The following is a 24,397-nucleotide window of genomic DNA, read 5'->3' as shown; positions in this document are numbered from 1 at the left end:
CAAGATCAAGAGTTCTCCAGAGGAGATGTGATGGTTACCGTTGGGTGTCTCACCAAGTGGTCCAATATCATCAACATCCAATATATGTTTCAAGATTGCTCGACAACTATGTAACACTGGACTGGTCAATCCCTGAGTCTACCAACTCACTTATAGAAAATTTTACTTGCAATATCCGGCTTGCATATTGACTGTACACTTGAGAGAAATAGGATTTTGTTAGGAAAGGAAAGCAGTGAAAATAAAGTTAAACTCAGCAGTTAAAGCATGTAAAATTCATTCCATTTGAGAACCAAGAAATGAAGGATTTACAAAAACTGACTAGTGTAACACAAGTTACAGATCTTTAGACTGTAGTAATCTCTAAAACAGCCCACTTAGATTTCATAAAAAACGTGTAGAAGTTGATCTAGATTGATGCATCTAATTCAGTTTCCATAAGTTTCAGCATCTAAAGAAGGCACATTAGTGACAATTTACAGCATGGGCTTAGTTAGACAAAGGTAAACCTCAGTAGCAGGGTGGACCACATGTAGGATTTCAGAAGACATGTGAGTTTTGCATCATCTAGCAGAAAACTCAAAACCATCAAAACAAATTCCACTTGTCTCCAATGTGTTCTGCTGCACATCATCAACCACATTCATGTTTTGAGATTGTTTGGTCCAAGGAGCACCATGAAACATATTTTCCATTTCCGCAATGAATCTGTCAAGTCCATGCTCAAGAATCTCAAGGGCATCTTTAGATGGAGCACTTTTTACTGCAACAGAAACTGCCTTGTGACAAATGCGACTATATCTCAAGGTCAAAGATTCTTGGGCACTGGAGTCTGCTACCAACGACGGTCCACTATGCACTATGCCATCTTTGGCATACTTGGTCCACCTCTTCAAAATATACTGTTGAGGTAGGTAGAGAATATTATTGTTATTAAGAACTTTCAATGCGTGCATACACAAGACACCCATTGATTCAAACTTCTTGCAGCTACATTTGATAGTAAGATTGGATGGATTAAACTCAACAATCCCAGTACATCTTTGAGGAACTGAGACTCTGAAAGTATATACTGTCCCATCCATCGCAATAGGCTCACATAGGCAAGCAAGTTGGCTCTTGTACTCGTACTCAAAATCCATATATATGCTCCTTGTATATGATTCTGCTGCTTCAGCTAGAACAGGTATATCAACCAATAAGACAGGTTTAGTTTGCCTAGATTCATAATCTTCAATAAGTTCCTTCTCACGTAGTTGAGTTAATGTCTTAAAGTATTGTGCAATAAATTTTGGTAGAGGCAATTTCCTGTAGAAATGAACCTTAAAGAGATTATCCATGCTTTCAACCCATTGTTTTGTCATCATAATAGCACAAAATGAATTGCCGAGGTAAGGAAGAGCCCATTTCTCTCTGATCAAGTACAAATCCTTCAACCATGCACAACTTCCAAGCCCATGCTTAGTAATCAAGTTGTCCCATAGCTTACAGAACACTTCTTCAGAGGCACCTCCAAATATGCAATCTTCAAAATCTTTTTGAAAGTTGAGTTCACGGTTGGACATGGAATGGCTTTTTGGAACATTTTGTAATATTTGCCATAAACAAAACCGATGGCAAACATCAGGGAAAGACACAGTAACTGCTTGGGACAATTCATCACAACGATCTGTGAAAATTGTTTTTGGTTTTCTACCAGACATAGCAGCCACAAAAGTATTAAATAACCAAACAAAGGATCCTACAGACTCATCTAGAAGTAATGCAGCCCCAAATATAACAATTTGCTTATGCTGATTCATGCCAACAAATGCTGCAAATGGTATGTCAAACCTGCTTGTTCGATAGGTTGTGTCAAACAAGACTGCATCCCCAAAGTAGGCAAAATCAATTTTAGACTGTGCATCTGTCCAGAAGAAGTTGGTCAAGCGCTCCTTTTCATCAATTTGTACAGCATAGAAAAAAGATGGAACATTAGACTGTTTACTTTTCAGGAAATCTAGAAGGAACTGTGCATCTCCTTTCTCAAGATCCCTAAGCCTTGTAGTGCTTAAACAGGACTGATTCTTCATCTGTAATTCATTGTCTTCAGAACCATGTAACCCCTCTGAATAATTATCATGCATCTGAGATGGTCTGACCCCATAATAGTAATCTGCTTCAGTAAAGATTGTTCGTTCAATGGGTAACTTCTTTCTATGAGAACGCAACATGTGTATCTTATTTGGGCTTGCAAGTGGATGGTTATGCTCTTCAACGAACTTATTTATTACCCATGCATTACTACGATTTACTTTGAACTCAATACGAGCCAAACATTTTGTTCTCTCCAATGGACGTGGTTTTTTAGTTACATGAGTGCGATGATCTTGACGAGTCCCTTCATTGCTACATACATAGTGCCTATCCCGTATGCTGTTGTCTCTTCTTCGAGAAAGATGCCCTTTGCGTACACTGAAACCTTTTCTTTTAGCATATGAATTATAGAAATTAAATGCTTCCTCTTCTGAATGAAAAACCATGCCCACCTTTGGTTCTAGTTCTAGATACTCAGTTGTCTCAGAAACCTTTTTCACTAATATATCTACATTTCCAGTATTTTTTACACATCCATCAATTGTACTTCTTCCTGCTGTATCCCTGTCAACCACATTTTGTCTAGATCCATCTACAGCATTGATTATTTCCATTGCTCCATCAAGGCAAATTTCATTTTCTACAGAGACACTGATTCTTTTTGCTAATCTGTTTATTCCATTGGTACCTTCTCCTGATACATCAGAAGCCACACTTCCTTCTAATGACCTATCCATGGTCTTTGTGCTTCCAACTGAACTGTCCATCGTTTTAGCATTTACTAAGGATCCATCCATATGGTGTGGTTTACTACTATTTCACCAACTTTATATCCAGTCTAGTCAGCTACTTCCAAGAGAATACTCTCATAAAAACCATTTACCTTCAACCCAGCAAAATGATCAAAAACTTCAACCATATTTATTATAGGGGCACACTTTAGGATTTCAGGAAAGACTGAAACATATCTGCAAAAGAAGAGAAGTCGAGTAAAGTTATCAACACTCAAATTTGACAGCTAGGTAAGCGCACATCAGAACATGAGTGCAGCCTCCACCTTGATATTTGCAGCAACATTTGTTGGTAAATGAAAGTTAACACGACTATAGCAATAGGTGTTGCTGTTAAATATGGAAAAGTAAATTGCTAATAAACATGCTAAATCAGGAGCATCGACAATAGTTGAAAACCATCATGCAAAAACTTCTACAAGGGAAATGAGAAAAAAAACCATTTTGTAACTGCAAATATAATCTAAAGGTGAAGTTAGTTCATCTTACACAAGATTTTTTGAGAACATAAACATATTCCAAAATATGCTTAAGAGAAACAGTTTCACAATGAAACTCAGGATTGGAGAAGAAAAAAAAAGACATAAGTGTCATGAGAACTAAGTTTAGAACAACACTACAGATAGCAGATTTAGATCTACGCTTCTATCCAAGCAAAACAGCATCTATTGCATCTATTGTTCTCTTTATGATTTTTTCTCGAGGAAGAACTTCTAGAGAGAGTGGATAATGAACACCTTGGTAAAACCAAATAGGAAGTAGAAAAAGACTTGCAAAATTTTAGCTGTTGATAATGCATACATGAATGGGCTAAAGAATGTTAAAACAACTGGGAGGACTGTTTAGGTAGTCTGCTTGCTTATGCCATCTTTTGATGTGACTCATAAATCATGTTGATAAATCTAATCCAGGATAAAAATGCCATCAAGTAACTTCATTGCTCAATTGATTGAAGAAAGAGCATCAATGAAGTGCTCAATATAATTCACTGTATCTAAAACCTTATATAATTATAGCATGACTAAGCGTCAACTTCAATATTGTAATAACTGCTATATTTTATATATTAATGTTATTGTTGGACAAGTCAGCTAATATTGATGCAGATTGACTGAGTTGGATTAAATATGCTAGAGTTTCTTGAACAATTAGAATGTGATTTAGTATCAGAACAGGTATGGTTCATAACCAAAGCACTACAATATTTTCTAATTCTAAATTTTACTCGTTAATTGAAGAGCACAAAGCACTTGAAAGTTGTAAACTTGTGTTTCTCTCGCCTCTTACATATAAACATACCAACTGCTACTAGGCTTCAATTTACAAATTTACTTCAAAAGAAAAAAAAGAGATAAGATTCACAGGACAAATTTTTCACGAAAACTTCCCATTTCTTTGAGAAGACCAATACAACATTTTGTGAAGGGGTTCGTCTCCTTCTTTTGAGAAAGGCAAGAATATGAACACCTAATTCCAAAACCCAAAATCAAGTCACTGCAGTGAACATATCTAAAAATACATGTTGCGTATTTTCATAAAAATCGTCGGGCATTCAAGCTCGCGAGGGTTATCACCATGATCGGGTGACAGCTAATAGGTACGGAATCACACAGTACAATTCAAGAGCCAAATTGAAAATTTTAACTCCTCGTCCAGTATTTGGAGAAGAAAAAGTGAGAAACGAGTAGGACCTGTTCTATCTCGCACGATCGCCCTCGCTCCTGCCTCGCGTCTGTCGAAGGAACGTTGCCTTCGCCGGGATGTAGCCGCTCTCAAGTCCGACGCTGCCGATCTGACGGCTCTAAGGCGAGGGTTTTGTCGCCTGTCGCCGAGAGAGAAAGGGCGATGGGGGCGAGCGGCCGTGTGGGGGAGAACTCGGTAATTCTGTGATGTTTCGGCAACAGCGATAGGAAATTTGGAAAACGTTTCCGCAAAACATTGCCAATTCTTTTTTTTTTTTTAAACGAAAGCAGTATTTTAATGCCCTAAATTATTTACGTGTTTAAATGTTAGCACCTCCAATTTACAGAATTATCATTAGGACCCTTTTTATTCTTTTATAAAACCAACATTTTTTTTTCAAAATTACCTCTGCCATCGAAACGTCCATCAGCAGCGAGGGAGGGGAGACAGGGTTGGAAATATTGGAAAAAGGGGTGCTGATTTGAATAAAAAAATGGGTACTTGTTGATGATTCTGTAAACTCGAAATGTCCTTTGTTTAACGTATTGGAGGAAAATTCATTTTTACCTTCCATAATATAATTTATACATAAGAAAATTGCATATTAAACATATAAAATTTTACTATTTTATCTTCTCTTCTCATTTTTTAAAAATATTTTTTAGAATCCCTTTTATTTTCAGGAGAATTAAACATGTTTTACGTAAAAATAAATTTCATTATACACAGGCATCATGAAAATCAATGCATCAATAATACAAACAAACAAATAAAGTTATTCCTTTCATTTTGGCTCCAAAGTAACTGAGATAAATAAAAAAAATAAATCAAACACTTTTGAATTTTGAAATGAAAGCAAAAACAAAACAAAAAACAAAAAACAGAATCATAACTTGAACCCCAACTGCTCGAGACTTCCAAAAACATGGCAATAAACATCAATCTGACTCCAACAAAAAATCTGGCAGCATTGTGAAGGCAAACGATTCTGAGAGATGGCTAAATCCTTTCTCCTTTTTCCGCAGGTGGCAACAATGGCTGCGTATCGGCCTGCATTTGCCAAACTTATTAAAGGAAGGAAGAAAAGGCAGAAAGTGCACATGCACGACTATGAAGGCGTATCGACTTGCACTTGCAAAAATCAGTAAGAAAAGATAAAACTGTGGTAATTAGTGAAACAATGAAGAAATTTTATAAGCTTGATAAACTTGAACATAAATATCTTAGGCAAATGGGTGAGGCTGTCAAGTTAATAGATCAGTCTTCTTGCGGGTTGTGACCAAGGCAATAAAATGTATGCAATTAATGTGGGAAGAATCTGAAATTTTTGTTTTAGTTCAGCAGATTAAGATGGTGATAAGAAAAAGGGAAAAAAAAAGAGAGAGAAAAATTGGTGCTACCTGCTTAAGCCAGCATTCCTGATGCTTGAGTTCATATATATCTGGTGAATAACATCGAAATTATGATGGACAGTAAACCCATATATTGCACTTCATTTGCCTTGGCCTTGCATGTTTTGCCTGGTCTAAACAAGCCTGACAACAATCTGCTGCACTTTCTTTATGGTGGGTAAGACCCCATCGAACAGCAGCTCCATCATAATCAGTATGAAGGTCAGCATGGCATTCAGGAGGCATTGCCCGACCAGGAATTATCTCTTCTGCATAAAGATGTATTGAAGATTTCTTGAATTAGTTTCTCTTGATTGCCAAAATGGAATACTAGATTTATTCAACATAACTGGGAAAGAACATAAAAAGGATTATCAACTCAAAAAATCTTCACAATCAACTACAGCACAGCAAAGGTAAGATGGCCAACAGCTGTGTGGAGAAATCAATTGTTAAAGATTTGAACCAAATAAATTTACCAATATCAGGTTCATTCTCAGGTTTATCTCCATGCTCAGTGTTCATAACATTGGCTGGGATCCAAAGTCCAATTCCTTCCATTAGAACATGCCAATTAGTCACCAGTGCTTGTTTCAACGTCTCTACGAACCACACCAGCAAATTCAAGAACAATCATCAAGATATAACATAAATGCATAAGCAAACAAAGCATACTTGCTTCCTGATACGAGATGCTTGAATTTGAAGATTTCAAACTTGCTGCCTTTCTAACTACTTCAAGCTTTTGAATACGCCATAAATTCACTGCAGCTGCTCAAAATCAAACTAATCAGCATGTTGAACTAGAACTGTCATGCTCTCCAAGCTAAAGTTTATTTTGCAATTAATAGTGTCCTTTAAAATGTAAATCTCAATCTGCCATGCGAAACCATGACACAATCAGCATCCACCCAACCATCAGTTCTTTTGTTACCAAAGTTTGTGAATGATTACTTTATTCAATAACCAAAAGACCCTTAAAGAAATGAAACCATAATGTTATTTACTTAAACTTAATCTTGCCTTGGAAGCATATTCTGTATTGCACTCTCTTTCCTGAATCAGAAGGAAACTTATATTTGCATACTTCTTCCTGTTGCACATTTATTATTATTCAATTAAATACCATTTTGCCAAAATACTAGAGAGCAATAGAAAACTGCAAAAAAGTGCGACAAATTTTGACCAAAAAATCATCTCATTATTCTAATGACCAAGTAACAATGTTAAATATGCCGAGAAGCTAGACTGCTAATCCAACCTAAGTTCCTTATCATGACTGATGCACAATGGATAACATATTGCAGATGGCCAAAATCATTGTCCAGAAAGGTAGGTTAATAGTTGCCTGTAAGAACTTTTGATTACCCAAAATAAAAGTATAATTTCAGAAGTATTATAGATATGAAACAGGAAAACAACAAGCAGCTTCCTGAAACATAATCAAGAAACAGATTCTAAACATCATAAGTTATGCCTGTGAAATTGACAATTTCCTTGATTCATTTTTACTAACGAAAGTGAAACTATAAGTCCAACATCATACATGAATAAAGCAGTTGGAAGGAGAACAAACTTTGTTGTTGTTCAAAGGAGCTAATGAATCAGAGCTAGTGATATTGGGTCCAGACATATGAGATTGGACCAAACTAAAGTCTGGACTGGAAGTTTGAATTGGAAATTCCATAAGAATTTTAGGATACAATGAAATACCAAAACAATCAATTTCTTAAGCATAGCATGTTCTTATCTTGAGCTCCCCAAAGTCCAAAGGATTAAGTTGTCAACGCATGAAGGTCGTGACCAATTTGGTCAATAATTTCATTAAAAAATAACTGATCAACAAGCTCAACTAAACATGAAAAGGATGGCCGACCAAACCCTGTTGTTCTGTCACGTTAGTATTGTGAAGACCTTGCAACCTCTCCAGAATCTCATAGGCCAACTTATACATCATCGGTTGTGGCAACTGAATAAGTCCCCTTTTCTGATCTCCGGACAACTTCTTTTTTCTCAGCTTCCTCACCTACACGAGTCAAATGGAACGGAAAACTCCACCAATTACATCCCCAAGCCCAAACAGTGAGTTAAAGCATAGAAATCAAACCTGCGAACTTACCGCGCTAACTAGAGCCAAAGGTTCCATTTCTCTTCGAATCCGGATCGATTCTTCCGTCCTCATTATCTGATCTGCAGATAAAAATAAAAACTTTTTCAAAAATGCCAAAAACAAGTCAGCATATGTAACCCAAACAAGAAAAGGATGATCTTTGTACCGGCAATGGAATTGCAACTGGTCCCAGACGAAGGGGGAAGAAGAAGGAAGTGTACAGCGATCGAACCACGAGAAACGCGACGACCAGATTAACGCAGCAAATCATGAAGGTGATCCGCTTGAACGAACAGCAGCAATTGCCGGCGCCACCGCCCCTCGCCAACTCTGCAGCGCTGACCCTCGCCATAATCTCGTTGTCGCATTTTTCTCGTCCTCCGCCCTCATAACATTATTTCAGGGCCTCGTGCGAACAGGTTCCTGCGCGCAGTCGATCGGCGGCCTTGCGTTCGGTTTTCGCGAAGTTGACGACGGAGATTCGCAGCCGGTACCTTCAGACGAGGAGGATGAGGATGTTGATGACGCATACAGAAGCGAAGATCGCCGGAAGGCGACCGGACTGTGCCTTGCTTCGAGGAAGAAATGGAGGGGACCGGAGCAATGCCACCCAAATCAAAGCCCAGAGAGCGAGGAGGGCGACACAGAGAGAAAATAACTTTTATGAAATTATTGTAACTTATTTTATTAATTAAACCAAAAATTATTTTTGAAAAAATCTTTCTTTAATTTGAAATTTGCTAAGTAAATTCATTCCAATATAGCAAATTATAGATCCATTTATTTATTTTTAAATGTAAAATAATATATATATATATATATATACTTTTCTATATTGCTTATTATTAAATTAATTTCATTTTATTCTAATAGCTCATGTGCACTAGTTGAGTTAGTACATGTCTTACCTAACATAATTTTCAAAATAAATTAATTAGGCTCCCTAGAAAAATTCAATGTCTCCAGAAAGTCTCTCTTTAAAATGTTATTTAAAAAAAATTCCCTCCCACCATTTATATACACATAATTTCATTTCGTTATATTATTATTCCCTTAAATTATTAAGAGTAAAAAATAGCATATTAATTAAACTATTAATTAATAGTATGGTTATCGTGTTGATTACGGCGTTGACTCCCTTGTCTATTTCATATTATTTGTGTTGACTTCGTTCTTCTCATTGCAACATCATCATGTGTATTGCTTTGACCTTAGCAATGAGCTTATACTTTGTATGCCTCTCACAACTTTGGCCTTGAGCTTCGACCTTATTCATCTTTGTAATCTGATCTCTATCTCGATCGATTGTAACTTTAATACCATTTATATACACGACAAATTATCGAGACTTTGAAGTTTCAATTTGAGTCTTTCAAGCTTCAAATTAATGATGTGCACGTCAAACATATCCTTGTATAAATCTTACAATTGGTGTCTCCAAAGTTCTGAGGTCTTTTTTGTAAGAAAACTAATTTAATTGGGGTTTTCTACAAAGTGGATGAAGTAATTAAATTTCATTGGCTTGGTTAACATCACTGATGACGATTTGTGATTCACGAGATTATTAATGAAATTGGATTGGATTGGATATTCGTGTGATTTAAGTAACTTAGATAATATTCTGTTTATTATAATTGTTTCATTTTCATTTAAACAAGTTTTAAGTGACAAAGTGTCTATGCCTTCTTTTAAAATAATCGAAAGAGGAAGGTCTTAAATGACTTTATAAATAAACGTTTCTTTTATTTTCCCCCAAAATTAAATAAAAATAAACTATTGGGACCTGGTTCTTCTTCTGTTACTTCACCTGCTCGATCACCTTCCCCAATATAAATAGTCTTTTAAATCCGCAGCCAGTTTGACCTTGAGACATGAAATCGAACAAGAACCCATCGTCCACGCCTTCTCGATCCTTTCATTTTGAGTTCTTTTCTACTTTATTGGCCGGCAGAGACCAAGAAATTTCAAAACTGTGATTGGTTCTGCAGCCATTAATAACACCACCAAAGCCGCAAACTGTCGGTTTTCTTCTTCTTCTTCTTCTTCTTTCTTGTTTATCTTCTTCTCCAAACTTACAGGCAGGGTTACTACTTTTGGTGGCCTCGGCTCTTCTATGCTCTCTCGATGGAGTCGCCGGCGCCCGCGTCGCCGCTGGATTCGTTGGCGCTCTGGGTGCGGACCAACTACGCGGAGCCGATCGACGCCGTGAGGCAGTCAGCCCGCGTCGCCTACGTGGCCATCGCCTTCTGCTCCGCCCTTTTCCTCGGCGCCCTCAAAGGTCTCGTCTTTAATCCCTTTCCTGGCTTCTCGCTGATCTAATATTGCTAAAGTTTCTTCCTTTATGACGGCGGATCGTAAACTGTAGCTCTGGTGGTCGGCCCTGTGGCGGCGGCGTTGTTGATTCTTGGGAACGTCGGGGTGATACTGGGGCTGTTTCCAGCTCATGTTGCCTGGACCATCTACTCTATTGTGAAGTGAGTCATGACCTTCCACTGATTTCAGCTTCTGTACGCCCCAAGCAAAAACCCACCCGACTTTGGTTAATAATTAGGTCTTCAACGACTTTGGATTTTACTGACTTTTTCTAGTCATTAATTGATACTAAATTATTACAACCTAAAGCCTATGTAGAATTAACTGCTACCTTTTTATGTATCATGACGGTCTCTACAAGCATTTGTGATTATGAACTTGTTCGTCAAAGTTTTTAAAGATACTCTGGCTCTATTGATAAATTGCAGATCTACTTGCATAAATACAGCACTTAAGCTCGCTTTCTTGTTTGCTCTACCTGTATTCCTTGGGTTATGGCTGGCCATTGCGATATCAGGGAGTGTACTTGTAGGAATTGGTTATGGCTTCTTCACACCGTGGGTATCAACTTTTGAGGCCTTCCGAGAGGACAATGAAACAAAGATAATTTTTCGCTTCGTTGTGGTAAAAAACCATTTAAATGGAGATTGTGTATTATTTTCTTAGTTATCTGTTGATACATCCTCTTCTCTGTCATTAAACAGGATGGTACATGGAGTACTATTAAAGGGAGCTGTACTGTCGTGAGAGATTTTGCAGATATCTGCTACCACTCATATCCTCTTTACTTAAAAGAATTGCGAGAAAAATCACATGATGGTCAGTCATATTCAATTAGGTATATAAGTTAATTCCTTTGACTTGTACCTTTGATTATAAAATTTTGGATAGCAGTAATTTGTTTATCAGGAATAAATGAGATATAAGGTCCTACACTCTGAAACTTCTTTATGAAAGATTTTGATTTATGTCATTTTACTCCACTTTCTATTGCATAATGCGCATAAGAATTGTTTTACATTCTGTATTTTTACCTTAAGTTATATTGAGCTTCATTCCTTTTATCTGCAATTTATGTGCATTTCACTTGATTTTCATGCCCACTAATAGTGGTAGTTTAATCAATTCTACTAATTATCGGACCACTACACGAATTCCAGTCGAGAGCCTATTCTTGCTCATATAAACTAAGAAATATTATGTCTTTTTAAATTTTTGTGCAGGTTGATAGAGATACCTGCTTGCGTGGTGGTTGCTTTTATGGGCTTAGTTGTCACTATTCCACTTTACACTGCCATTGCATTGGTAAAAAGCCCTTATATGCTATTCAAAGGCTGGCAGAGGCTACTACAGGATCTCATAAGTCGAGAAGGGCCATTTAGTGAGACAGCTTGTGTGCCTATTGCTGGTCTTGCTATTCTACTTTGGCCTTTAGTTGTTCTTGGGAGTTTCCTGTTGGCCGTCGTCTCAAGTATCTTCATTGGGCTATATGGATCTGTCATTGTGTATCAGGTTCTTTGCTTGCTATCTTTTGGTTATGTTCTGTGTGCTTGCTAAATTGCCTTGTTGCATTTGTTTATGTTCAAGAATAAACAACAATCAAAACTTAACTTCTTTTTATAGGAAAGATCTTTCAAACGAGGAGTTGCCTTCGTGGTTGCCATGGTTGCTGAGTTTGATGAATACACTAATGATTGGCTCTATCTAAGAGAAGGGACTATTCTTCCGAAGTAATGTCAATTAATTACTTGTTTTGTTTTTCTTCTACTATTTACTACTAGTCATGTGAATTTCGCACATACTGCCTGTATTCCTCACTAGACCAGCAAAAATAGTTTTTGTTTTCCATTCCTAAGAATTAACTTTCTTATTGCTTGGCCAGACCTCGGTATAGAAAGAGAAAGGCGTCTCATTCGGAAGAATTTTCCATTGGATCGAATTCTTTTAGAGCAGTTAAAGCTAGTCATGCTTCGTCATCAGCTCCTTCAATGTTGGTACCTAGCTTGGCTCCTTCGAGATCTATCAGAGAGACAATACAAGAGGTCAAAATGGTGCAGGTAACATCTCCATTCTTTTATTCGATATAATGTCCATGATCAACACTAATCTCTGATAATCGTACCAATTGGATTTCTTCCATCATGACAAGCTTGCTACATTTATTTCAGAATCTGATGTAGACTTATCTTTTTCACATTACCTAATCAGATTTAAACTACCATGTGATTTATTTGTTTCATGGTGATATCTTATGGCCGATAAACTTAAACTGGAACTAACACTCCGGGATATCAGAATTACTAAAAAACAGCTAAAAGACTTCTCACAACGACCATCTATAAATCCAGAAAATATCCTTATTTCTTTCAATTTCGTAGGAGTTTTGGTATTTGGAATATGATTCCTGTACTTCAAAGTTCAATCCATTTATTTGAAAGAAATTACCAAGTTGAGAGCCTAAATTATGAAAACTTCATCACTTCAAAATTTAGCTGTTCCTGACACTGTATTTTAGTGTCCAATAAAGCAATAGTTAGATTAAGCAAACTGTGTTTATGCTAATTGCTGAGCTGGAATACCATGTTCAGATCTTCGATTATGAAAATTCTAGTAGTTCTAAATTCAAGTTGTTCCTGATACTATATTTTAGTGTCTGATAAATAGTAGTTAGTATAAGCAAACTGTGTTTATGCTAATTCCATAAAATGGCTTCTGCATATTTTTTTTGTCTGATAAATGATTTGTTCCTGATACTGTTTTTTTTTTTTATGTGATGACCTTCTCATTTGGTTTTTTTCCATAAATCTATGTTATTCCTTTGTCGAATAGATTTATGAACATATATTTGGATTGCTTGATCCTTTTGACCAACAATAACGAAATGTCAATGCTACAGGTATGGGGAGAGATCATGAAATCTTGTGAAACCAGGGGCAAGGAACTTGTGGATGCACACATCATCACAACCTTCCATCTCAGCGATTGGTTACAAACCAAGGGACGCAGCCACGAAACGGTCGGCATTGGCCTTCCTGCATATGCATTTTTGCATAATCTCCTCTTCTCCATCAAGGCTGGTTCCGGTGGAATTTTGCTGAGTGGTGGTATTGAAGTTACCCACTTCAACCGACCCCAAGATCGGTTGCTGGATTGGTTCTTCCATCCCGTTATGGTACTGATGGAGCAAATCAAGGTCCTGAATCTGAAAGACGATGAGGTTAGCTTCTTGGAGAAGTTGGTTCTGTTTGCAGGAAGTAACGCATCGCCAGTGAAAGCAACAGGCGATGGTGCCATGGTCGGCCAAGATACTATTAGAACAGCTCAGATTCAAGCCATTAGTAGAAGGTAACAGACAATTTTCCTTTATGAACTAATCGAAACTAAATGAGTTGCTAGTTCCTTACCAGAAATTCGATATCCGATCAAAGTTAGAAAGCTCTAGATGCAACTTTAAGTTCGACATATATACATCAACTACTTTTTAATTTTTTCTGCGATATTCTGAATTCCTTTTCAGGTTGGTTGGCATGACTCGGAGTGGCTCCAAGTTCCCAACCTACAGAAGAAGATTCAGACAAGTCATAAAGGCCATTTTAGCTTACTCTCTTGAGCAAGAAGGAACTATCGAGGGAGGAAGGTCTCACAGAGTGCATTCAAGTAGATCGATTTCTTCAATCGAGATTGTCGAAACTGAAGTATAGTGATTTCTTTCTGCTCCTTTTTCAGAGATCTTTTTGCGATTATTTTGTAGTGTGATATATGTGCATAGTGTTTTGAGTGTTTGTTTAGTGAAGGTAGACAGTTCTGAGCTTCGTGTAAACTTGAAGCCATAAGATGTAGAACAAAGAGTTGGATCGAGTCCTACTTGCGTTAGTGTAAAAATTTTCCGTTAATACTGTTGGCCGTTGAAGGCGTGACACGTGTACGTAAACCAAATCTACACACACAATTTAGGCCGCCTTTCTTTGCAGTTTAGTCAAAAATCTTATCCTTTTCTGCAAGTCTGTTCCGTTGTAATAAACTCAGCTATGTCCCGGGAACTTAAAAATCTTATCCTTAATTGTTTATGAGATTGTGCTTGTATGTTGATGCGGCAATGATTAATTGGATGCATCATTGATTAATATATTACAGGACTAATCTCCATTGGTTCTTGGTTGTTATATGATATGCTCTTGGAATAGTATCATTTGCAATTTGTTTCTGTTTTGGTACTTTTTTGAAGAAGAAGAAGATTTCATTCAGCTGTGGTAATGATTTTTTTGCTCATTGATTGGTTATATTGATATTAACCTTTAAATGGAAGTGTTTAGAATTTGAAGTACTTTATTGTTGATGCAATTGATCGTAAGAAAGTTAGAAATATTCATTACTTTTGTTATTTGGCTCAAAACTGAATAGAACAAAAAAAAAGAATTAGTCTATTTGAAATTTATTACGGTACTTGTTTATTTGCTAAATATTAATTTATTTGTTTTTTATAAAAGAAATATACGAAAAGATAGATTATTCCTTTAGTATTGTTGTGATAGTGAAATCTGTTGACAATGAAAAAAAGGAATAATGCTAACTAATGGTTTTAAGTATTGATTTTTTAATCATTTTCTTTAATTCCCATTTGCTGAGAAAAACAGAATTAAAATTAAAAATTAAAATCTTTCTGTTATCAATATCTTTTGATAATCTTTCTCAAGAATAAGAGAAAAGTATTACAACAAATATTATCAAACTTAAAATTTCAAAATTGAAAATATAATATTGACTATTCCATATGCAATAATTAATATCACACAAACTAAGTATACATATATAGTTCACAAACACATAAGCATAATCACATAATTAACTAAATTAACACACATATATGTAGTTTTAATTTTTTTTTTAAAAAAAAACAGCTTTAATTGAAATAATAATCAGTAGGTGGTGATTTTAAGGCCTAAATGGTGTTGTGCAAAGTGGATGAGGCTGTCGATCTCGTCGTCGCCAATGAAGCCGTCACCGTCGGCGTCGGCGTAGCGGATGCCGCAGCGGCTCTGCCATCCGCTGAACCGGACGTGGATGCTGCGCATGGCCCGGCGGAGCTCAGCCCGGCTGATCCTGCCGTCGCGGTCGGTGTCGAAGCTCCTGAGCCACTCCTTGAACTCCTCCGCCGTCACCTCCGACGACGTGCTCCTCATGATGCTCCTCCCGGCAGCGGCGCCGCTGCCTTTGATTGCCATGGCGTTGGATGGGATTCGTATAATAACAATCGTTCTGTTCTAGTACTGCTATGGTTTATATGAGCATGGGCGATGTGCAAGCATCTACCACATAAGGGATAATGTTCAAAAGGCCCCCTAAAATTTAAAAGTTTTCTTAAAATATATATCTTTAAAATTTTTAGAAAAAGTATTTTTAAGAGGCTATTAAATGTCAAGAAGGTAGTTTGATAATTTTTCTATATAATTCAAGGAGGTTCTGTTTTAAATTTTAGGCTCATTTATTTCACATAAAATAGTTAGCACAATGCGTTTTTCACGTGTGCTCATATGCGAACCTAATGAAACCCCCTCAACTTTGAATAAATATTCGTTCAAAGTAACTTTTATTATTATTTTTCTCATCATTTTCTAGAGGAATCAAAGAATCGAATCAACTAATTAAAGCCATGATTAAAGGGATTGAATTGCTACGCAACTTAGAATCTAATTCAGAGAGCTATTAGAACAAGTTAGCTAGAGAGAAAAATCTACAAGCTTTCTTTTAAATTTCCAGAGGGAAAAAAATGAATAGAAATGAAATGGCGAAAATAGATATGACATTAATTAATTAGATCAAGGCTTGTGTGGTCCTTCAATGGAACCCGAGCTCGTAAAAGAACACATCAGTTACCTCGATCACTGAAGGAACCTTCGCTCATGGAATCCTCAAAAGCATTCCTGCTTGGTAATCTCAATAGATAAAATAATAGAAATTTTAAACCATGAAAAGGGACAAATCTCATCAGAATAAATAATGCAAGATTTCAGCTCAAAATTTTGGCAATTTATAAAATTCAACTTCATAGTATACAAGCACAAACGTTTAGAAAATAAAAGTTTCTTATCTAATCCAAAATTCTAAAATAAAAATTGAAGAACAAAGACCATGCAAAACATTGTTTTATATGAGTTTCTTCTTTTGAAAGTAGCCCTTCAAGTGCCATAGTTGTAAGATGGAGACTGAGATGCAAACCCCAAGTGACAAAATACTCAACCATGCAACCCTTGCATTTGTTTTCTCGCTCACCGTCCTCATCTCTGATTCCCTGCCAAAAATTGCCAAAACAAAAAGGCTATTCATTCTTGGCCCAAATCAGAAGTAAATGGAGGACTTTTCTTGTTTAGTTTCACTCATTTTCACAGGAGAAAAGAAACAGAATGAACGATCAACTTATCTTTTCTTTAGTTCCACTAATTTGTTTAGTTTCATTTATATATATAAGAGCACATTTTGCTAAATACCAATTATTAAGAACCTTTAATTTCCATCAGTCCACATTTTGTGCATATGATTAGCTGAAAAAAGCATCTCTTAGGAGTACCTGGACCTAAGATATAACAGGTTCTCATGGATTGCCTGCACAGCTGCTTCTAGTTTTGTCAGCTCTAGTTCAACACCCTGAAATTGAGGAAGGATATCATGTGCCAATCGCAGACAAACTCATCTACAGTTCTCTGGTTAATCACCTGATTATGTAGTTTCAGGTGCTCACCTCAATATTTTCCTTCTTAGCAACAGAATTCCAATCCTTGGCTGCTATTCCAATCTTCCAGTCAATGTTAACACTTGCCTCTACGCCTTTGTCGCTGCTATCTATCCAGAAACATGCCAAATAGTTGCCTGCCTCACTTGTGGTGAATGCAAACTGACCTGTAGTAACTTGACCTTTCTCATGAAGTGTGTATCCATAAGGTGATGTAACCTGCATAAGAGCAACTTGATCACAAAACTGTATAATGATTAAATGGCATAACAATCCATGCAATCTCCCTTTCAACTAAGCGTTGATAAATTGAAGGCTAGTGAATGTTCTAGAAATAGGAAGTGATCAGGAAAACTTCCAAAGAAGATGGAATGGTAATAGAATCAGTTCACTAGTCAGAATAATGAGATGTGCATGCTTTTTGGTGTACTTCGAGGTGGCATAGTAGCAAATTGAAGATACACCAACCTCCTAACTAACATTTTTCTAGCTCCACCTTACCCAATACAACTAATGAAGCACAGTCAACACAATTAAGCACAAGCCTCTATAACTGTGCCTTTACATTCATTGATAGCTTTATCTTCATGTTGAGAGCTGTGTCTTCAGTGTCACAGCATCCATTATAATGCATTGACAGTACTAAACCTATAAAAACAATTATCTCATTCGTAATCATGATTATTATTAAGCCATCTGACTTCCAACTAATTAGGGCCTACTACAAGTATCTTGTCACTCAATTCAACTTAGTGCAGCATCACTTGTTTATTACATTTTACAACTTCAATTTTAATCAATTCAACTAGTCTAACTATAGAATGCTTAGTCCTCTTTGAACATGTTCATACTGCCTTCATGAAACTAAAACAATCTTCTTGCAGTAACTTCCATTTGCTTTTTCCTCCCAAATTTGATAATTGCTTTGTATTATTTGTTGCTAAATAAATTGTTTTCACTGTATAACTGCTAATCTACCACTGTTGAATAAGTTTCAAAAGCAATATTTAATCAAGCAAATGTTCTATAGCCTAGTGCATAGAAATCAAATTAATATCCAACAAGAAACTCACAAACAATAATTGTTTTCTGGTAATGCTTTCCACCCAAATACATTCTTGAATTACTTCCTGTTAGGTGAAAAAGAAATATATACTTCAGTCTATGGTTCTTCTATTTCTCATTCCCCAAAATCTGATTATGGATTAATATTGAGTAATAATACTAGTATCTCCACAGTTATCGGCATCACAGGTGATTATGTCAAGTAAAACAGTCATTTACTGCATTGGGTGGACACTACCTACATCTGGTCTTTCTATCCATGCCTACAGGAAAATAATGACACAAATCTGCACCACCTTAATCCATAATCGTTAGGAACCTTTCCACTCAGTTTCCTGCATCCTATTCATACATCTCCACAAACTTAATACTTTCAAGCACATCAAATGTGTACGCTCCTAGCATCGAAAAGAGCAAGATCAAAATAAAAGTGTAAAACTATGTTTCGCTTATTTGACATGCATGCTAGCTAATTTTTTTTTTCATGAACCAGCACTGAAAAAACCTCATCATTTAAGTATTTCAGCAAACATGTACAAATGCCAGCATTTCTAAACTAAACCAAAAATTGAATCCAACACAAGCTCATCTATATACAGAAAGATGAGGGTGCCAAGACTTACTGTCACCTTTATGATTTAATCGGTCCAACATTAGAAAACTCGCACTCTAAGATATCAGTTCCATATATTTTTGTAACACTTCTAAGATATCTAAAGTTGTTCAAGTAACATCTTCGGCTTAGTGGTATTAAAATAAGTCCAATATATAAATAACAAGTTAGTCTCAATCATACAACGATATAAATCTTTGTTCCACCATAAAAACTGCTGGATGCCTTACTCAAGCTCATCTCTATATTCAATTGATAAAAAAAAATAGACAACTCAAAATCTAAATATCAAAAGCTGCATTCCTTGGGTTTGAAACATAATGACATAAGTCGTACCAAATACAATTCTGTGGTTTTTTCTTTTTGTTTTGGAAGAAAGAAAAAACCACAGGAGATCTTCATACAATTATAATAGCGATTATATAGTGATTTTCTAATAAATATAGAATCTTTACCCCCAAATCAAGATCAAATCATACATAGCATGCAGATCGCGAAGAAAAGGAATAGATAGATCTAAGGTTTTGGAAGCAAGGGGGCGAGAGTTTGGAGCTCACCTTGACGGCGATAGTGGTGAGGTTATCAAAGTGATCGCCCTCGTGGACAACGGCGTAGTCGGCCAGCACCACCACGTTCGGCTGAATCTCCTCCGACACGCACTTGGTTCCCGACGCTGGCAGGTTCAGCCACACCCCGACCGCGCCCGGTGAAGCAAGCAGCAGCAGCAGCGAGCAGAGGAGGAGCGGCGCCGCCGCCATGGCGAGCCTCGGGAACCCCACGCCACATCGCTGCCTCATCTCTCTCGCCCCCTTTTCCTTCCAATGCGGTCGGACTAGTTGGATTTCGTTGCTATCCTACTGTGAATAAATAAATGAGTATTAACAAGTACAAACCTAATGAGTATTTCTCTTGGTAGTTTGTTTTTTTTTTCCAAAATGCTCCTAAAAATTTGAAGTTATTAGCATAATAGACATTAACACATGAAGGCATTTTGAAAGGAAAAAAAGGATAAATAGCGGAGGGGCGAAATGAAAATTCTCCCTTTAGGTAGGAATTAGTTGAGTTAATCAGCAATTTAAATGATCAATACAGCTAAAAAATATATAATTAAGCTAAATTTCAAATACAACTCGATAATAACATCTTGGGACCATCACAAACAAACTAACCTCTTAAGATTTCTCATGAGAAGTCCATATGCAATATCATAACACAGAAAAAACTGAAGAGAACAGAAATGATGGGACGAAATTTACAAAATTTACAGGTCTTCTATTGATTAGACTTCAGAGCAAAGAAGAATTTGGAAGGCTCATTGCTTCCTTTTAGCTTTATGAAGCAGCATAACGATCACAGGCGTCAGTCGCTAAACCAAATCATCGATAAACCAAACCACGCAGATTAGTTCACTCAGCACAGGTCTGTGGAGTTTGGTCTCTGTTTCTGCTTGTTTCTTCTTCAATCATGTTTAGTAATCATTGGGTAGCCACATTTGCATGTCAGAATAAAGAACTCCATAGACCTGTATCGCCTTCACCACACTTCTGATGAACATCCTTGATCTTCTCCACCGACTTGCAGATCCCGCTGCAGCTCCAGTCGAAGGACGCAACGCAGACATTTCCAGCTTGAGCCTTCCATTCGCAGTCTACGGAAGCTTGAAAGGGTCAAGGGACAGTAGTTTTGGGTGGACAACGTAAAAGCTTGCAACTGCCAGAGAACCAACCTGGAGGAGTCCCACAGCACATGTTTCTGTCGTCGATGTGTTCTACATCAAGCCCGATAAACCATGCACCCAGTGTCACATCTTCGTTTGCATATTCGTGTAGAATGCGTCTGCGTTTGATATTGTAACTAATCAGCATCATCCAGAGTTTGAACCAAATAACAGTTACATGAGAGAGCCTCTTACTGGTTGATTGAGATGTACGAAGCAAGGTCTTTAGAAATAGCGTAAATCTGTCCAGTAGCGTGACGGAAATACTTGTTTCCTTCTTCTCCGAACTTCCAGTACTCAGGTTCATGGTACTTGATGTTTCTGAAGCACAATGAAATGGTTCAGAAATATGAAACTCAAAGTGAAATATTTGGACCATCGAGAGGACTATGCCCCTTAGAAAGATCATGAGACATTACTTATCCGAAAGCACTGGGCCAGATTTCATGCACCCAATATAGGTACGTGGCTTTGATCTGTGTCGAGAAAGAGTCATGGCTAGCATTCCTGCATTTAGTTGTCCACATTTGTATCCACGGGTACAACAAAGTGCATAACATCAAACAACGGCAAGTTCTTGTACGCACCTAAATTCACATGAATATCATCATCCACCTTGACATAAAAGTGCGCATCCCATATGGCTACAGCCGTGGAAAAGAATGTTTTTGTTTTTGCAGAAAGTGCATGATAACCTTCGATATGCTCCTGCAAGACAAACATTGTAATGTTGCAAGGAAGAGTTTGGACAATTGTTTACAACTGACACCATCTTAGAAGAGGTGCAGCATACCAGCCGGAGAAAGTCGTTATGCTGAGCATCCTCAGAATCAATAGCTTTATCAAGTATGCTATTAGAGGCCACACTGTGCATAAAAGAACCATTCAGCCATACCAGCAATTCAAGAGAAACAAGTTAAGAACAAATGTACCGAGAAAAGATGGAGACTGAAATTATTTGAGGCAAAGGAAGGGTGTCCTACCACAACAAAGAATAAATATCAAGGCGAGAGTATATATTGTCAGAAGATTAGCACACATAAATATACATTGTTTCAAAAAGATTATCAATTTTGCATCTGAACCAAAAATTATGGGAACATCAAAATTATGGCAGCAATCCAGAAAAATGTTAACTATAAATTTGGCGATCCAGAAACAAAAATTATGGGAACATCAAAAATACAACTTCAATCAGTATATACTCAGGAATTAGAGAACTGTCACATGAATAAAAAATTCTCACAGTGGAATATGAGTTGCAGACTTCCAGTAATAGTTTTACCTCTCAGAATCAAGAGACAATGCCAGTAAAACATGTCAAAATATGGAACTTTAGTTCTGTTCAGTTCTTTGAATTTAAAGACTAAGTATATGCATTTAGTCTTTTTTTCTTGAACCATATTGATGTCCACGGACAAACATAAAATGACACATATATGACGGCCTAGTTCAATCAAGGATATTTCAACATAAGAGTCCCATTAAGTGACGGGTAAGTATTCCCCCTTACGTAAGACAATATTCAATTATATTTCATTTGTTAGTATTGATCATGCTACAGCCTTGCAAATTATATGAATCTAACAGTTCATTAGAAATCCATACAGAAAATAAAGATGTTTGCACACAACTAATGTTGTTCTTAAAGCTAGAGTTGTTTGCCACCTTAACTTTTGATTTATTTCATCTTTTATATCCTTCAGCTTGGCAAGTTTGACCATGCAGAATTCAAAACAAAATGGTATTTTGATAATGAACCGAAATAAGTCTAGCTAAAAGATTAAGATGGCAACATAAAATTACTGCAAGAAGAATAAAAGTTTATGTGAATGAGTAGCTATAGGAGAAGACATGCCTTTTTATCAAAGATTAAGAGTCCTAATGTTTACCTACGGCCAATCATGAACCGGACAACAATTCCTTTCTCGCGTTCCAGCTTTTTAAGTTTTTCACCTGTTATATGAGAAAAGCACAAACCAGGTAAAGCCAACTTATAAGCATTGTATAGCTCATTCACAATATATGTGTGTGTGACAAAGAAGTAACAAACGGATTGATGATCTGATTGTTCTAATTTAACTTTTTCAAAGTAATTTAGGAAATTTTTGAAACTCTGAAAAATTTATTCTCTATTACATGGTCACCCTGGATATGCTTCAGTAATAATTTAAGTTTCAATTCCTCAAAATAAATTCAATTTTTATGGTTATTAATCATCCAATCATGTTTATATAAATCACAAACATTAATCTTGTATATTGAATGTGTCAGGTACAATGCTTATTGCTACGGATTTAGGCATGGTTTACTTGAGTGAAAGATTAGAGAGATAAGAGGTCAAAAGTATCACAAAACTGCACATGGATCATGAGCCAGTCCCATATGCATTTTTGTAATGTTTTGTCTTCCCCTTTCCTTCCCTTTCAAAATGATCAGCCTAAGTAAAACAACCATTTGAATCAAAAAGAAAAAGAAACAATGGCATTATATGAAAGAACAAGCATACATGATTTGCAATAAATAAATAGGGAAATGAAATAAAAAGATAAAGCTTTTCTGGTTATTAAATCATAACTTGGTTTAAACAATTCGACTTTGTTTAAAGCACAATCTCAAAACTGAATGTCGCACAACAATGAGAAGTAGCCAATTAGTTATTGATTAATTAACAAAACTTTAGCTGCAACATCGTACAAAATCTAAGCTACACTTTGAACTAGGGAGAATGCCTTAAACCTTACCTTGGGGCATCCAGGTCTCCCTAACGGAATCCCTCCTCCTCCGGCTGCTGAAAGCAGTGTTGATTCCTATCACAATGAATGCTTTCCTGCTCTGTTTACTTGACGCAGCATTTGTCGCCGTCGGCGAACCATTTGCACCATTAAGCCCCACCGCACTCCGCTTCGCCACCAGCTCAATCTGCAGCGTCGAGATCGTCTTATCCAAAGATCTGAAATTTCAAACAGACACACGAACCCACACATAAAATTAAATCCTAATATACTTCCAGTAAAAAAAAATCCACAAAAATGAAAATTTTGCAGGAGTGCGAACTTTAGGGCCTCATGGGTCCTAGCCACCTGATCCCCCATCACGTCCTCCCCCCGCGCCGGCCTCTGCTATCAAACGATAAAATGAACTACTTTAGAAGCACACTTCCTTGTCAAACCTCGAATTGAACAATTCGTTCGTACCCTTTTCGTTGCAAAATCTTCCGAGAAGATCTGCAGCTCCTGATCCTGCCGCCCGAGGGAGACGACCTGGTCACCAGCACCTCGACTCGCCAAGAAGAATCTGGCATGAAGAAGAAATCACGAGCCTACGTAAGCTAGGGTTAGCACGAGGCGCGAAATTGGAGTGGGGATTGAAGGGGTTCGACCTATGGCAGAAGAGCATCCCGAGCGCGAAGCTGCAGGCGCAAAGGACGGCCGACCATCTTGCTGAGGTTCTCCGCTCGCTTGCGCCCTTGCCGCCCCTCCCCCGCATTGGCTCCACCTTCTCGTCGTCGTCGTCGTCGTCGTCGGGTCGTCGTGTTAAAATGAGCGTGTGGAAGGGGAAAGCACATGGGAATACCGGTGGTCAACTTACCGTGCAAACCCGCCTACCATGGGAATCTGCGGAGGAAAGGCATGACTGATGAATTGACATGCGCTGGCATTCTGTGGGTCAACATACCGCATTTGGGGACTATGTTTGGGAGGAAGACGAGTGGCCTTGGAGAGGAAAGAGAGAATGGCCGGCGCGACTATTGAAGCGTCAGTTACCAATAACCGTTTTCAAAAGCTGTCTGCTCTAGTACCATTTAATTTAAAATTGTGAAAATTTTTATTTTTAAATAAGATGTAAAAATAAAGATAAAATAAACAGACATCCAAACATGTTGAATTTGTTAAAGTAGTTTAATTGAT

At 37.2% G+C, this 24,397-nt stretch overlaps 5 protein-coding genes and 1 pseudogene across 6 annotated transcripts; 1 reads left to right on the top strand and 5 right to left on the bottom strand.

Annotated features, from left to right (window-relative positions):
• Nucleotides 1-307: 307 nt before the first annotated feature.
• Nucleotides 308-4,712, bottom strand: LOC141821287 (protein FAR1-RELATED SEQUENCE 5-like). Its single transcript, XM_074708697.1, has 2 exons — nucleotides 4,559-4,712; nucleotides 308-3,044 (listed from the first exon to the last, which is right to left on the bottom strand). The coding sequence occupies exon 2, from the start codon at nucleotides 2,871-2,873 to the stop codon at nucleotides 564-566; it is 2,310 nt and encodes a 769-aa protein (XP_074564798.1). The 5' UTR covers nucleotides 2,874-3,044; nucleotides 4,559-4,712; the 3' UTR covers nucleotides 308-563.
• Nucleotides 4,713-5,957: 1,245 nt separating this feature from the next.
• On the bottom strand, nucleotides 5,958-8,403 carry LOC141822401 (uncharacterized; annotated as a pseudogene).
• Nucleotides 8,404-9,930: 1,527 nt separating this feature from the next.
• LOC141821265 (putative membrane protein At3g27390) lies at nucleotides 9,931-14,495 on the top strand. Its single transcript, XM_074708674.1, has 9 exons — nucleotides 9,931-10,329; nucleotides 10,417-10,525; nucleotides 10,793-10,988; nucleotides 11,069-11,202; nucleotides 11,588-11,876; nucleotides 11,988-12,094; nucleotides 12,247-12,421; nucleotides 13,261-13,709; nucleotides 13,882-14,495. The coding sequence occupies exons 1-9, from the start codon at nucleotides 10,176-10,178 to the stop codon at nucleotides 14,063-14,065; spliced, it is 1,797 nt and encodes a 598-aa protein (XP_074564775.1). The 5' UTR covers nucleotides 9,931-10,175; the 3' UTR covers nucleotides 14,066-14,495.
• Nucleotides 14,496-15,146: 651 nt separating this feature from the next.
• Nucleotides 15,147-15,599, bottom strand: LOC141822436 (calmodulin-like protein 9). The gene has a single exon (XM_074709888.1). It carries the CDS (start codon nucleotides 15,584-15,586, stop codon nucleotides 15,281-15,283), a length of 306 nt encoding a protein of 101 aa, XP_074565989.1. The 5' UTR covers nucleotides 15,587-15,599; the 3' UTR covers nucleotides 15,147-15,280.
• A 770-nt stretch (nucleotides 15,600-16,369) lies between these two features.
• Nucleotides 16,370-19,614, bottom strand: LOC141821227 (transmembrane emp24 domain-containing protein p24delta4-like). The gene is made up of 4 exons (XM_074708628.1): nucleotides 19,327-19,614; nucleotides 17,101-17,310; nucleotides 16,930-17,006; nucleotides 16,370-16,653 (listed from the first exon to the last, which is right to left on the bottom strand). Exons 1-4 carry the CDS (start codon nucleotides 19,564-19,566, stop codon nucleotides 16,509-16,511), a joined length of 672 nt encoding a protein of 223 aa, XP_074564729.1. The 5' UTR covers nucleotides 19,567-19,614; the 3' UTR covers nucleotides 16,370-16,508.
• Nucleotides 19,615-19,849: 235 nt separating this feature from the next.
• LOC141821226 (beta-1,3-galactosyltransferase 7-like) lies at nucleotides 19,850-24,040 on the bottom strand. Of its 2 annotated transcripts, none has more exons than XM_074708626.1 (11): nucleotides 23,869-24,040; nucleotides 23,684-23,783; nucleotides 23,544-23,608; nucleotides 23,231-23,439; nucleotides 22,379-22,442; nucleotides 21,280-21,352; nucleotides 21,074-21,194; nucleotides 20,906-20,993; nucleotides 20,682-20,807; nucleotides 20,496-20,605; nucleotides 19,850-20,417 (listed from the first exon to the last, which is right to left on the bottom strand). In XM_074708626.1, the coding sequence occupies exons 1-11, from the start codon at nucleotides 23,973-23,975 to the stop codon at nucleotides 20,269-20,271; spliced, it is 1,212 nt and encodes a 403-aa protein (XP_074564727.1). In that variant the 5' UTR covers nucleotides 23,976-24,040; the 3' UTR covers nucleotides 19,850-20,268. The 2 variants fall into 2 exon arrangements, with proteins under 2 accessions (XP_074564727.1, XP_074564728.1); XM_074708627.1 differs by having other exon boundaries at nucleotides 23,544-23,605; nucleotides 23,869-24,038.
• Nucleotides 24,041-24,397: the final 357 nt, after the last annotated feature.

The sequence above is a fragment of the Curcuma longa genome, chromosome 2, assembly GCF_044706935.1.
Source record: "Curcuma longa cultivar G26 ecotype Majalengka, Jawa Barat chromosome 2, ITB_CL_G26_1.1, whole genome shotgun sequence".
NCBI lineage: Eukaryota > Viridiplantae > Streptophyta > Magnoliopsida > Zingiberales > Zingiberaceae > Curcuma > Curcuma longa.
This window is presented reverse-complemented; position numbering and strand designations above follow the sequence as displayed.